The following is a 15,196-nucleotide window of genomic DNA, read 5'->3' on the forward strand; positions in this document are numbered from 1 at the left end:
TAAGAAGAAAAGAATGCATTCAAATATAAGACTTCTCTGGATCATTTAATCCAATTGCATCGAACAGTTCAAACAATGAAACTTAATACCTTTTACACAACATTCTTAAATGATATTTCTTCTTCCCCAGGAGCCTTGAATTCGAGGTTATGGTGCTCTGCCTTTATCTTGTAAGCACTGACATTATCCAAGTATATCAGTAGCAGTAGTGCAACAAGACTGAAAAAAGAGGAAATATCTAATACCACTTGGGGTTTTGACCTGAATTGCTAGAAAATAATGCCATTCATTCACAAAGCTACAAAATACAACAGGAAGAGGCCAGGCTTTAGAGAGGCATGTGGCGAAAGTTGTGTTGGTAAAGTGTTGCATTCAGTTTAATCCTAAAGTGTAATTAGAGGCTGGTATAGTACAACTAGATAAAGCCCAAGTTGTTAGAAGTAGGAAATGGAGTTGAGCATAGTGAACTAACCCGGAATTGACAACATTGAGGTAATTATGAAGATGCAGAATTAAATGGGATTGCCCAGGAAGTGTTTATGTAAGAAAGCCAACAACAGAATCATTGGCAACACTCAACACTGGTGAGAGGGAAGCAGTGCAGTTAACCAACTGAAAATGGAAATGAACCATTCAGAAAGGTGGTAGAATTAGGAGACAGTATGGCAAAGAAGCTAAGGTCTGAGTATTCAGAAGCAAAATAAGAAATGCAAAGTGTGCACGGGCACTGATAATCATGAAGGTGTTGGGATCTTTGCTAGTTCTGTCTACCAGTACTTACCTTTCCTCCTTTCAAAAGGGAAAAGTGAAAAAAAGGAGCGGGGGAGGGGGAGTGTTTTGACTTTCTGCAGCTCTGGACCCAGTAAGGATTATGAAGACCAAATGCCTCATAGGATCCAGCTTCTTGGGAAGTTTTATCTGGTCATATATTCTTTTGCTTGCTATTGAACTGAAGGACTTTTGCAGCAATATTAAAGCATTTTGGGATATTTGAGATTTCATATTCTTCAAGGATTCCTCTCCTGATAATACATGAGCTAATAAAAGTTGGCCATAACGGTTCTTGCTATCCATTAGACAACTATATAATAGACTGCCTTTAAGAATTAAATATAAACACCTCTATTTACATCTGTTATTGAGTCCTAACAGTTCATTCTTTTTCTTTTTTTCTTTCTTTCTTTCTTTTTTTTTTCCTAACAGTTACTTCTTTACCAAAGTGATTTGGATGGAAAGAAATGTCTTCTGGATTAATGTCCTATGGACCAACAAAGTTAACATCCAGTATATTGTTAAAAATACTCACTTTAAAATATAAGATTAAAAATTTCAAAAAAACCCCAACAACTTTTAATAACAGAAATAAGCATTCTCAAACTATAAACTTAGTGCATACTTACTCAGGTATATGGTGAAATCTGAACCAAATTATGGTTAACACAGCCAACTTCTAGCAGGAAACAGATTATTCTCATTCTTTCATTACTTCAGAGAGCTAAGAGTTCTTGAGTGGGATATGTTGAACATCTCTCTAGAGACTGATTTGGTAAATTACAGAATTCCAGAGAAGATGGAGCTTAAGGACAAACTTTGCTGAGGGCAATTTCTGTCATCTATCTGCTAACATACTGGGTGAGGCCGTAGAACTTTAACTTTGTAACTCTGACTAGCCAGTATTAAGGAACACTTTACATTTTACCTCTGTACACATATATTCTGTAAATGAAACAAATTTTGGGGAAAAAATACTCCTTAATGTAAAATGCATTCTGATCTTTCCTCTACAGTATTTTTTTTACTGTATTTTTAATATTTGGTGTAAACCACTAAATTTATTTCACTTCCCACAATTAATTTGGTGAAAGTCTTCCAACATAACAACACAACTTTGAAAGCTCATTCCACTAGCCCCTTCCTGTTCCATTATATAATTGATCTATGTACGACCTAAGGTTAAATAAACAGTAATCAGAAAAGAATGCTCACAGATGCTGGTCACTCCCTACAGAAAGTTAAAGTATCAAGTTCTCCACAGACTGAAAAAATACTGTAACAAAGTGATGATTAAAAATGCAAAGTACAGGAGTGCCTGAGTGGCTCAGTAGTTAAGCGTCTGCCTTCAGCTCAGGTCATGATCCTTGGGTTCCAGGGTCCTGGGATCAAGCCCCAGGCTCCCTGTTCAGCAGGAAGCTTGCTTCTCCCTCTCCCACTCCCCCTGCTTGTACTCCCTCTCTCGCTGTTTCTGTCAAGTAAATAAACAAAAATCTTAAAACAAAAACACAAAGTATACAAGTTCAAAGATGATATTAAAAGGTAAGGGATGGAAAATAAGCTTGCAGAACTTAAATGAAGATTTGAAAAGCTGAAGAAATTAAAGCCTTATTAGATAACAGTATAAAATAAAGTGTGGAGGAAATAAAAATGGAAAATAATAAATGTAAAAGCTACAAAGGTAATAAAACACATGAAATCCTATGTATGCATAATTCACATTCCTCATGAAGAGAACTGAGTAAATGAGATGTCCAGATACAAGAGAATTCTTATAAAAATAATAAAAATCTATCAAGTATCCTGATGAATTTAAGATATAAAGAATTACAGGGACATATAAGCAGAAAAATCAAGTCCTAAATAATGAAGGCGATGGAAATCAAGCTGGTCTCATCTTACAGCAAACTTCCTAAGGCAGTGAAGCAAAAAGGCTCTAGAGGTCTGCGGAAAATAGTGATAAGAACTTTATACCTAGCTAAAGCTGTTTTCTTTAAAATGTAAAGAGAATAGGAATACTAAAAAAACTGCCTGATAATGAAATTCATCCAATAAGAATCAAATCAAGGACTTTGAAAAAAAGCCATAAAGGGAGTGGTGTCAAAAATTCTAAAGACCAAATAAAAATAATGGGAAATAATTTTAGGGTTCAACTTGTATGTGAACAATATCTATGTAAGAAGTAATATAAGCAAGAAGTAGAGGAACTATTAAGTTTGCTGATTATATTTTTCATAACAGGAGTTATAAATGGTTTCTAATTAAAACATACATGAGAACTAGGAAATAGCTCTATGTTTTCTGTAATTGTCCTTAATTTTAAGAGGAATCTTTTAGAACTACCATAGAAAAAACTTCAAAAGTTAAGCATTTCTTTCACTTTTAAGTCCAAGTAAAATTAATTTGCTATGTTTAGTAAACATAATATATGAGCCCACTTTTGTATGTATGTATGTCTATGTTTAAGAAAGATAGTTGGGGATGGAGGGAGGCACCTGGCTAGCTCAGTTGGAAGAGTGTGTGGCCCTTGATCTCAGGAATTCGAATCCCATGTTGGATGTAAAGGTTACTTAAAGAGAGGTGGAATGAATGAAGTTCACCAGCTCTTAACAGTATCTATTTTCTGATAGATGGACTTTTGTGTGATTTTTTTTTTTAAGATTTTATTTATTTATTTGTCAGAGATCACAAGTAGGCAGAGAGGCAGGCAGAGAGAAGGGTGGAAGCAGGCTCCCCGCTGAGCAGAGAGCCCGATATGGGCTCGATCCCAGGACACTGGGATCAGGACCTGAGCAGAAGGCAGAAGCTTTAACCCACTGAACCACCCAGGCGCCCCCTTTTGTGTGATTTTTATACTTTGTTCTTTTAGGTAAGATTCCTTTTTTTTTTAAATAAACACATTTAAATTATCCTTTACCAGGGTAAAAAATGAACTGTTTGGACTTCAAAGCTACTTTATAAGCTTACCAATACATTTTATATATTGTTTGTCGGGACCGCAAAATGGTAACCATTTTCCTGGAGGGCAATGTAGCAATATATAGCAAGAACCTTAGACCTTTTATCCTTTTTACCTAATATTCCCACATATGAATATAAATACATAAATTCACCATACTAGAATAATATAGCTAAAAATAGCTTTATCCCATCATTTTACATATTATTTATACAGGAGAAAAAAAGCAGAAATGTCCCACCTGTAGGGGACTAAACAAATAAATGACACATCATTAATATTCATACTTTTGAATAATCTTTAATGACAATGAAAATATTAATCTCTCCGTGTCATTAAACATTATACAAAACAATATGATCTTAAGTATAGTGTGTGTATGTGTACTCTACGTAAAATTGATAATCTGGGCATTTCAATTACTCTACAATGAATTTGATTCACAATAAAAACTTAAGTTTACAACTTCTCTGAGAAGTTTGCAAACTTCTAAACTACTATTGTATAAACTACGAACTAAGAGTATTCTATTTTTCCACTTGGTACAGTTTTGCCATTTACTGGGCACTGGTAATTGCTGAAAGAGGGACAAATGAGATGCTGAAAGTAACTACATAGAACACTGTCATATAATTAAAACCTAGGTCACTGGGCTTTATTGCCCCAAAAGTACCTTTTGCCAGATGGTCTGCCTTCCTATAGAAAATAAGGCTGAGCTGGAGGCAGTATCTTGTTGGGAGAATTTTTTCCCAATAAAAATTTCAAGTATATACAAAAGAACAGTAAAATAAACATCCTGTACACCTCATCATCTGTTCTCTAAGACTTGAAAAAAGATTAAATACATAAACACTTAACTTCAAAAAAAAATCCTGAGTGCTCCAAGTCATACAGGCATTCCTTGTTCTACTGCACTTCACTTTATTGCACTATCACAGATCATGAATTTTGGTTTTGTTGGGGTTTTTTTGTAAATAAATTGAAGGTTTATGGCTACCCTGCATCAAGCAAGTATATAGCTACCTTTTGTCTAATTGCATTGGACAACTTTGTGTCTCTATTACATTTTGGTAATTCTCACAGTATTTTAAACTTTTTTATTATTATATTTGTCATGGTGATCTAAGCCATGGTTTGGGGTGTCAAAAATTATGCCCATGTAAAACAGCAAACTAAATAAATGTGTGTGTTCTGACTGCTCTACTGACCTCTGTCTCCCTCCTCTTGGACTTCCCTATTCCCTGAGACATAATACTGAAATTAGGCTAATTTATAACCCTACAATGGCCCCAAGTGCTCAAGTGAAAGGAAAGTCAATCGATATGGCAAACTTCATTGTCTTGTTTTAAGACATTGCCAGAGCCACTCCAACCTTCAGCAACCACTACCCTGATCAGTCAGCACTCATCAAGATCCTCCACCACCAAAAAGATTACAACTCACTAAAGCTCAGCTGATGGTTAGCATCTTTTTAGCAATAAAAGTACGTTTTAATTAAGATGTATATTTTCAACATAATGCTATTGCATACTTTATCAATTACAGTATAGTGTAAACATAACTTTTATATGTACTGCGAAAATCAAAAAAGGCATCTGTTCACTTTATTGTGATACTCACTTTATTGCAGTGACCTGGTACCTAACCTGCCAAGATTTCTGAGGTATGCCTGTATTTTAACATAAAAGTACACACTGGGCTAGCTATCTCTTTAACAAAACAAATGAGTGAAGTCCATCATTTAGTAGGATTCTGAAAGATACTGAAGTTTTAATATGAAAAACTAACAGTAAATACACCTAATCTTAACATTTAATAAATACCTTTTCAGGGCTGTAAATATGGCAGGAAAGCCCTCAACATCCTGCAATAGATTTCAAGCATCTTCCAAGCTGGAAAATATGGCAAAAGCACAGGTAGTCTCCTATTTAAGTAATGCATATCTGAGAAAGCAGAACAAAGATAATACACTATCCTTAAAATACATTTGTATTTACTTATTCTGCAGATTTCCAAATTTATACACCATCATTTAGTCCAAAATCCCTGACAAACATGTACCTGGGGGTTTTAGACAAAATGACCTCAACTTTGATGTACCAAAATACCACCAGAACACAAGTTTTAATTTCAATTATAATCAGTGATTATTGGTAAAAACCATCCTGGCAAGTGTGCATTCCAGGTAGTAACAGAACTCAAAATGGATATGCTGGCACATACTAGTACCCCAGTAAGAAATATCTTCCCTCCACTCCAACTGCCAGTATCAGTCTCAGCGTTTAAAAACTCTCCTTCAAAAGATCTGTTTCAATTCCAACATATAAGTGTGCTACCTTGAATTTCACTTCATTGTTTTGCACCTCAGTTTTCTCAATTATAGAATGGAGATAGCATATGTTTCTGTCAACTTCATTGGGTGCTGTGAAGATCCAGTAAAATAAAGGACAAAAAAAAGATCCTTAGATCTCTAAAACTAAGTCTGTAATTTAGAATACTCTATTCATGGAGTGTAAAACAAATGTCCTAATTATTACGTTGTATTTCCATGATCTAACAACCATATGAATTAACCAAATTTGACTCTTGTCAAAAAGATTTATTAACTTAAAATAGAATTACTTCAAATACAGACAAAAGCAACTTTCTGTTCAAGTTTGAATATTTTCAATAGACAAGAATGTAAAAGAAAAAAATTCTGAATCTTCACGTTGTAGTTTTATTTTTTTTTTTTACCTTTTAAAAAGTTTTTTGGCACTACAAGGTTCTGTAAAGAATAGAAGTGACAAATTTAAAACACATGAAAGTTTTTCCTAATTCTTAAGAACAATATATATAAAGTCTGAAGCAACCAAAGTATGAATACAGCTAATAGAAAATAAAGAATGTAATTTTTAAATTCTCTCTTTATACAATTCATCAAGATTAAACAAAACATAAAATTCCCTTAAAAATAGGGTAATAAAATAGATGAAATTTGTATCACTCAATTTGGTGATACTAGTAAAAACTATAGTTCATATTTATATACAAATAATACAGTCTTTAAAAACAGTCTTAGAATTTAAATAAGCTATCTAAACGTGTTAAAATTTTAAATCAGGACCTGATTTGTTTTGCTTTCCATTAAATGTCACTTTTTCTGCTGAATGTAACTGACATTGAGGTACGGATACCCTTGAGACAGCAGGATTGGCTGGTTGCTGTGCATCGGTAGACCAGCTGAAAAAAAATGGACTCGCATTACTCCGACACGTTTCCTCTTGGTGGGTGGGGACAACGCTCTCTACATCGACGGGTGGCACATCTGTCTGTTGGACACAACACAGACAGGAAACTGAAAGGCTTGTGCCTATTTATCTGACAACGCTTAGAATTTAACTTGTAGCTAGTTCTCTCTCTTTTTTTTTTTCTACTTACACAGTAAAGAGGAGATAAAGCATGTCAAAAACATTTAGCAGGGGAAGGAGGAGGACAGAAGGGAAATGTGGCTATGTGAATGAGAAGAGAAATGAAGGGGAGGAAACAAAAGGAACAAATTCACCAGTGAAGAACTTCAGACATCCCCCACACAATCCCACTGAACCCTAAAAGGGTTTATAGGACCAAAAGTAACTTTCCTCAATCCTAGTTCTCTACTCGGAAGAATAAGCCCACCATACTCAATGTTCTGCCACTCTATAGTACAGGGATGCCCCAGAGGTACATGGGATAGTTTAGGAAGGCTTAAATGGAATCAAGCCTGAAACCCAGACCAGGGGCTTCCCCTTAAAGTTATCATTTGATTCAGTCAACATTTCCTGACTTTCTTTAATTTCTTGAACTCCTAGTTTAAGTGTAACTCTGACTCTAGTTTTTTAACTCCTAGATTAACTAAGAGCTGAGGGCCAGACTCACACATTCCGTATTAGAACTGAAATAGCTTTGAGGCAAGCAGGCTAGATAAAATGCTACAAGTACTCCTTAGTTTGTAATACTCATTACTAAGATCAAAGCCATTATTGGTACCTCAGCACCAACAAAAGACAATGAATTCTAGTGTCATTCAAGTCTTAGTTCAATAAAACAAATTTGACTATGTCACTACTCAATTCAAAAACTTCCATTAGATCCCTACGATCCCTACCATTTACTTAACTGAGTCCAAAAAGTTCTTCATAATATGGTTTCAGCCTATCTTCTTTAACCTCATCACATACACATCTTTCCCATTTACTTTATACTCTAGTCCTTTTATTTTCTCCTTTTTTTCTCATTATATCAGGCAGATATCATTGACTTTGCATATATTATTTCCTCAGCTAAGAACTCTCTTCACCTGTAATCTCTAAAAAATCTGTAGGGGAAAAAAAAATCCTGTGTCTCTTTCACAATCTAGTTCAAATGTCAAAATCTTGTGTGAATTGATCCTTGGTGTCCCTATCTCCTGTTATCTCTGCTAGGATAACATTAACTGAGTCCCTCTACATGCCTATTCTTGTTTATTTTAGATGTCTGGCTCTCCTAATAAAATGATCATTAGGTGTACAAGTTTTGCTTAATTCTTGCTTGAACAACAAGCATTAGCACAGTGTGACATACAGTATGCTCTTTCAATAAATGTTTATCCAATGCTTAAAATTTCACTCCTTTTTCCTGGCCTTCACATAGCTTCTGCTGTCCCAGAACCACCCCACCCAGCCTATTAATGAATTTGTAAACAACAATACCTTGAGTATAGAACGGTTTGTTGGGCTGAAATCTGGCATTTCCCTGATGCATGAAGTTTTGATGCAAACCATAAGGCCACGAAGCTGGGACAAGAGGGAAATGGGGACGTGGTGCATGTTCCCAAGGAATTGGAGGATTTAGTCCTGGAAAGCCTGGCTCTGCATTTCAACAAGACAGGAAAGACATACTTTAAAACATCAGTTTGTTCATTTAAATATTCCTTCATTCCACAGAGATTTATTGAGAACCTACCACTGAACAAGAACAATGCTAAATACAGAGCATACCAGTTTTTTTAAAGAATCAAACACTGTAAATATGCTCAAATTATTCATAAAGAGACATACAAGAATACAACATAGAATAATATGTGGCCACTGCTATAACAGATGGGTGGAAGGTGTTATAAAGAAGGGGCTAACACATTTGGCTCAAGAATAGAGGTTTTCCTAAGGATGATTAACTAAACTGAATTTTAAAGCACAAGGAACAAGTTAGGCAAAATGGGGCAAAGAGGGCATATTTTAGACAGAAGGAACAGCATATACAACAGCCAGGAAACAGGAAAGCAGAGCAAGTTTGGGAAGCTGCAAAACAATCAGCGATACAGAGAAAGGAATAAAGGTAGGTAGTGATAAGAAAAAAAGCTAGACAGGTAAGGTAGAATTTATATTTCAAAGAACTATAGTACATCATTAAGGAACTTATATTTTATCCTAAAAACAATGCCAACTATCCTAGAAACAATTATATCATGGCCTGGAAGGTGATTCTATTAAAAGCTAAAGCACTCGGTGTAATGGTTGAGAACATGGGCTTTGGGGCCAACAAGGTTGACACTCTAATCCCAGTTCCAAAAATTACTAAATTTCAATTACGCACCTCAGGCTAGTGTGAGTATTAAATCAGATGACAAAAAGTAATGTGGCTTATCCAAGTCCTGGTATGTAAGTAGGAACTCAAAAAAATATGAGTACTATTCTTTCTATGGCAAACTACCCCACAATCTACTTCCCTTTAAGATGTATCTGTAAGTACATCTTTCAAAGTACACTTTTTCAAAGCACTTACTGAATCCTTTGGACCATTTTTGGTGGCTTTTCTCATTCAGGATCATAATGTGGCAGGAAAAAATCTAAAAGACACTATCCTCACATTCATTAAACTTCCTAGCAGGAATGCAAATTAGGAGGTACAGAAAGGGAGGAGTACACAGCAAGAAGACTAAAACCCATACTAGCCATATTCTTAACAAGCTCAGTCTTCTCAGGAGGTAACCAGAAAAACAAAGCAGCTGTTTCATTCAAAGTTCATAAAATCAAGTTACAATTAAGAGCTGAAGCTATACTAGAGGGTATATTTATTTCTTTAAATGAGACTGGGAATATATACTGAGGTCCAGATCAATTGAGAAATGATGTTTGACATAAAAGTGTACTTCTTAGAATATATCTAATTTCCCTTGGCCATTTTTCACAAATATTTTCATAATATAAACATGGAGGAGAAAAAGAACACAACTGGAGAGCAGAATCAACATGAGTTAAGGGCATCCTGCAGAAAGTGAGCTAAATTTTAAAATCAGGCAGGGGGTGGTGAGTGAGTTAGCCAAGCTTTGGAGCAAAGCAAAAGGATGTGCAAAAAGGCAAGAAAGATAAAAGGGAGAGGACTTTCCAGGCAGATGGAACAAATTAAGTAAACAATTAGGGATAAGAGACAGTATGGTATGTTCGTGGGATGTTCATTAGTTCATTAAGGCAGAAAGAGATCAACTAGTAGTGGTACAGGAAGGAACAAAGCTATAAAAACTGAGCCACTATACAAAAGGGCAAGACACTGGGTATGTGTTCATGGGTATATAACTCTGTAACGATCAGGACACATGTCATGGCATATATACAATAAACTTTTGCTGAATGACAAAAGCAGAGATCACATTAGAATGGCCAAGTATGCCACATATCCTTTGACCCTGGAAGTCTAAATGAGTTCCCACATTCTGACATTTTCCCTCAGCAAAACAGATTATCTGTATTGTCTCAGAAGAGTTTAGAGATACCTCCTCTATCATAGTGCTCTAAGCAACAACCTATTTTTGTTTAAAAACTGCCAAAATTCTTTTGAGAATTAATAAAGGGAAAAGAGTCAAGCTTAGCCTACTTTTCCTATACAAACTACTTTTTAGGATAATCAAGTAGTTAATAAGGAAAAGTTGTTTATAGAAGAACTTTTCTGTTCACAAATAGTGCAAAGAAAATCATTTTACAACCCTTAGTGAAATAATGGTTATCAGCAATAATTATCAACAACAGCTATGACTATTATGTAAAAATTAACGAGGAACTTTATAATGGATATCCAACTCATTGATCAATCTTAGGTCACTAAGAGAGTAACAGAAAGTAAGTTCTTTTTGAAATAAGGGAACAGGAAACATAGCACCAACCAGAAAGTAAAATTCTTACCAAAAAAATAACCTGAATCTAATCCAAACTCTGGACCTAACTAACTACCAATTTAGGAAATACGGGGACAGAGGTACATTTTAAACAATGCCACAAAAATAAAATTCAGCCGACATTACAATGTAGGAAGTGCTATAGTTTCTTAATAAACAGTTTATATGGGAGGAAAAATTATGAGGGGAAACTATTATAAATTAAAGGCGGCTTAAGAGATATAATAACCACCTGTAATGTACAGGGCGCTTTGTAGGAATTCTGATTAAAAAAAAAAAAAAACAACTTTAGAAAAATAGGTAAAAATGAACAAGAACTGGGTATTAAAAAAGAAGAAGAAGAAGAAGAAGATCTGGGTATTAGAGGATACTGGATATGGTAACAGTTTTGTGTGTTTAAGAAATACAAACAAGATTATACAGAAATTTGACCCAGTGCCTGAGATTTGATTAAATACTAAAGCCAAAAGCTTTCTTTAAATGAGGAAAAGGAGTGGGTCACCTAAGTGGCTCAGCTGATTAAGTGTCTAGCTCTTGACTTCGGCTCAGGTCATGATATAGAGGTTGTGAGATTGAGACCTGTGTTAGATGCCAAGCTCAGCAGGGAATCTGCTTGAGATTTTCTACCTCTCCCTTTGTCTCTAACCCCCCTAAAATAAATAAATAAATCTTAAAAAAAAGAGAAGATATTAAAGGAGTCAAGGACTAGCAAATACTGGTAACTGTTAAAAGCTGGGTAATGGGGAATAGGTTCATTATACTTTATTCTCTCTCCTGTATACATTTCAAATTTTCAATAATACAGTCTTTAAAATAAAAATATTTGGGGGGGCACCTGGGTGGCTCAGTGGGTTAAAGCCTCTGCCTTCGGCTCAGATCATGATCCCAGGGTCCTGGGATCGAGCCCCGCATCAGGCTCTCTGCTCAGTAGGGAGCCTGCTTCCTCTCTCTCTGCCTGCTTGTGATCTCTGTCTGTCAAATAAATGAATAAAATCTTAAAAAAAAAAGATTCTTTCAAAAAAATTGGGGGGGCTCCTGGGTGTCGCAGTCAGTTAGGCGTCTGACTCAGGCTTTTGGCTCAGGTTGTGATCTGAAAGTCATGAGATCGAGCCCCCAGTCAGGCTCTGGGCTCAGTGTGGAGTCTGCTTGAGATTCTCTCTCCCTTGCCCTCTGCCCCATCCATTTGTGCATGCTCTCTCCCTAAAATAAATAAATAAGTCTTTTTAAAAAATTATCAACCAAAACTGGGTATAAAACAAGACTTCTGGTTTATCAAATATTTCAATTATGCAAATATTTTTTTAAATGACTGGATCATATGACACCTAAATATTACTTGGCAATTATGTCTAGGAATTGAGAATATAGATTATTTTTTATTATTCAAATGTTCAATAATGAAAATGTATTTCTATAAATCAGGAAAAAACTAGTACTTTTTAATGTTACAAAGTGCTACTAATATCATTTTAAAGAATTGTCCTTACTGGAAGATAGTAAAGAGGCTAAGGCAAAGAGCACGGGTTTTGAAGAAAGAAATTGGTTTAAATCTTGGATCTGCTATGATTAATTATTAAAGCCTGATAGTTGTTACTTAACCCTGCATTATCCTCAACCATAAAATTAGCTTTAATAATACCCAAATCAAACTGTACTGTAGTGAAATTTAAAATAAGTAACATTTATGTATATTACCTCATTTAATATTCACAATATCCCTATGCATTAAATGTTATTAATATCCTTATTTTAACGATGAAACCAATGCACAAAGAGACTGAGCAACTGCCTAATGCCACATAATAAATGGCAGGGCTAGGATTCAAATCTAGACAGTGTGAATCCACAGTCCATACCCTTTATCTAATCCTATACTGCCCCTCATAAATATTGCTTGCCATTCTTTTCCTCACATTTATTTCGCCAAGTGCAACCAATCATACCAATCACCCAACCTTTCTACAGACAGATGCAAAAGAAGAAAAGGAAGGGTTACCCGAATTCCCCACTGTACCATTGTTCACCAGGGAATTTGGAGCCACAGTACGAGGCCAGTGTCCATCATGAGAGGAGTTAGGGATCGCCACAGGTCTGGCAGCAGGCTGTGCAAAGATGATGCTGGGATCGTTCAGGCCAATATTGCTGGGGGCACTGCCTGGTGCAGAATGGATCACTGGACCATGGATAGGCCAGGATGGGGCAGGGATCTGGAGAGGGTGCATTGGCAACAATCCCATATTGTGCATGGGAGAATACTGAGCTGGTGGTGACTGGGGAAAGTTATACATAGGCATCTGGACCTGATGGGGGGGCTGGGCTCCCTGCTGAGGTGGGCCAAGCTTGGGTTGGGATCCTGGCTGGGATGGAGACTGAGTAATGGCAGCTGATTGGGAAGAATTCTGTGGAAACGGCTGGGGCTGAGGAGAATAAGATGGTGAATCAGACTGCAAAGAGAAAAAGATAACATTTTAAAATTAATTTAAAAACATGTTAGTGTTATAAAAGCAGAGATTATCTAAACACAAAATTAGTTATTTTATTAGAATATTATAAATACAACTCTATTATGTGAATAAGAGCCTCATTTTACATGAAAATAGAATTTTCTCCAAAATCCTCAAACCCTCTCTGACGTATATATTACCCCATAAACCTTTTTACTGCCCAAAGAAGAAAGAGCCCAGACATCATTTCCATCATGCAGAACTCACATTCCAACTGTAACTAGAAACTTGTATCTAAGTATCTCACAGGCACTTTGATTCAGTCCCTCAACAAGTTACTGAGTGTCAGTTATGTCTGGGCATTGTTCTAGGTATTAAAAATACAATACTAGCATGTATGCCCTCATGGAATTTAAAGTTTTATGGGGGAAAGGAGAAAGAGCAGATGAAGAGATTACATGAGCAATTACAATGAAATACAATGATTACTATGATAAAGAATGCATGATGTATATTGTATAAGGAAATCCCAGAGCAGGAATATCTAAACATACTTCCAGAGGAGAAAAAAATAAGAAGAATGAAAGTGGAAATCAAGGAAAACTTCCCAGAGAAGTGACCTTTAAGTTGAGACACAAGGGTAAATAGCAATCAGTCTAACAAAAGAGGGCAGGGATAGGGGAATGGGAGGAGTGTTTCATGCAGAGGGAACAACATGACTGAAGGAAAATAGGTTCATGAACACCTGACTTGTTTAAGTAATCAGATCCTGAAAGAAGTTTATTATTACTGAAGTATAAGGGCAGGGGAATGGCAGATTTGAGGTTGAAGAACTAAAGAGGTACAAGACAATGAAGGGTCCAATAGGCCTTGTAGTTAAGACTTTATCCTGAGTGCACAGGGAAACCACTGAAGGGTTTCAAACCAGTCAGGAACATGATCAATCTGTATTTTAGAAAAATTATTCTGGCTTAATGGGAATGAAATAGAGAACACTTGGGGTGGGATGGGGGAGACCAATAAGAGTGATTAAAAGGCTGGCCCTAAGATGATGGTAACCTAGGCTAGGTAAATATAATATAGGAACAGGAAAGCAAATAGCTGTGAGCTACTTTTTATAGGTAGAAATAACAGGAGTTGATGACTGACTGATGTGGGGTTTGAGGGAAAGAAAACTAGGAAGCAGGATCATTCAGTGAGATGGAGAACACAGGAGCCAAGAAGTGGCAAGTCTAGGAATTTAGAGAGAAGTATGTTACATTCTACATATGTTGAAGTTAAAGTGCTTTGTGAGATATCAGAACAATGTCCATTAGACAGACTCTGACCCACATCTCAAGTAAGAGGAAAGTGAGTGCTAAAGCAGAGGGTAAAAGTTAGAAGCAGCAGAGGAAAGTGGTTAGAACACAGGTTTTGAAGACAGGGCCTGAGGGTTCAAGTTCTAGTTCCAAGTATGTGCTGACCTCAGGCAAGAAACTTAAATCTCTGTTTTTTCACCTGTAATGTATAAATAATAAACAGAATCTATCTCATACATCTCTGTGTAGGTTAAGCAGTACTTGTGGAAAATATAAACACCAAATTCAGGACAGTAGATACATTTTAGTAGCTAGGAAGGGATAGTAGGAAGGTTTTAAGATGGAAACAGCATCCAACAGGAATGCACAGGGATTACTAACCATGGGTGATTTTTTAATATAATAAATATTAAGAATTGTTAAAGCCTGGTGGTACTACATGGGTGTTCATTACTTTCTGTACTTTTTCAATATTTTATTACAAGAAACAGGAGAAATTATATATATGGCACACAGCAGTCAACCATGTTAGCTGGTATTATTGTTGTTATATAAC

The 15,196-nt window shown here is 35.9% G+C and overlaps 1 protein-coding gene across 9 annotated transcripts in view; it reads right to left on the reverse strand.

Moving 5' to 3' along the window:
• Window positions 1-26: 26 nt before the first annotated feature.
• The window catches only part of TUT4 (terminal uridylyl transferase 4), a 134,449-nt gene continuing 119,279 nt past the window's right edge, over window positions 27-15,196 (reverse strand). For 4 of the 9 annotated variants that reach the window (XM_059374743.1, XM_059374741.1, XM_059374742.1 and 1 more), the window contains 3 exons: window positions 12,895-13,342; window positions 8,440-8,598; window positions 27-6,952 (listed from right to left, as the gene is read on the reverse strand). In XM_059374743.1, the coding sequence (XP_059230726.1) occupies window positions 6,864-6,952; window positions 8,440-8,598; window positions 12,895-13,342 (696 nt within the window). In that variant the 3' untranslated portion in view covers window positions 27-6,863. Of the gene's footprint in view, window positions 7,042-8,439; window positions 8,599-12,894; window positions 13,343-15,196 lie in introns of those variants that run through there. The other 5 variants (XM_059374748.1, XM_059374747.1, XM_059374749.1 and 2 more) reach the window with 3 other exon arrangements.

This window comes from Mustela nigripes, chromosome 14 (genome assembly GCF_022355385.1).
Source record: "Mustela nigripes isolate SB6536 chromosome 14, MUSNIG.SB6536, whole genome shotgun sequence".
Taxonomy (NCBI): Eukaryota; Metazoa; Chordata; class Mammalia; order Carnivora; family Mustelidae; genus Mustela; species Mustela nigripes.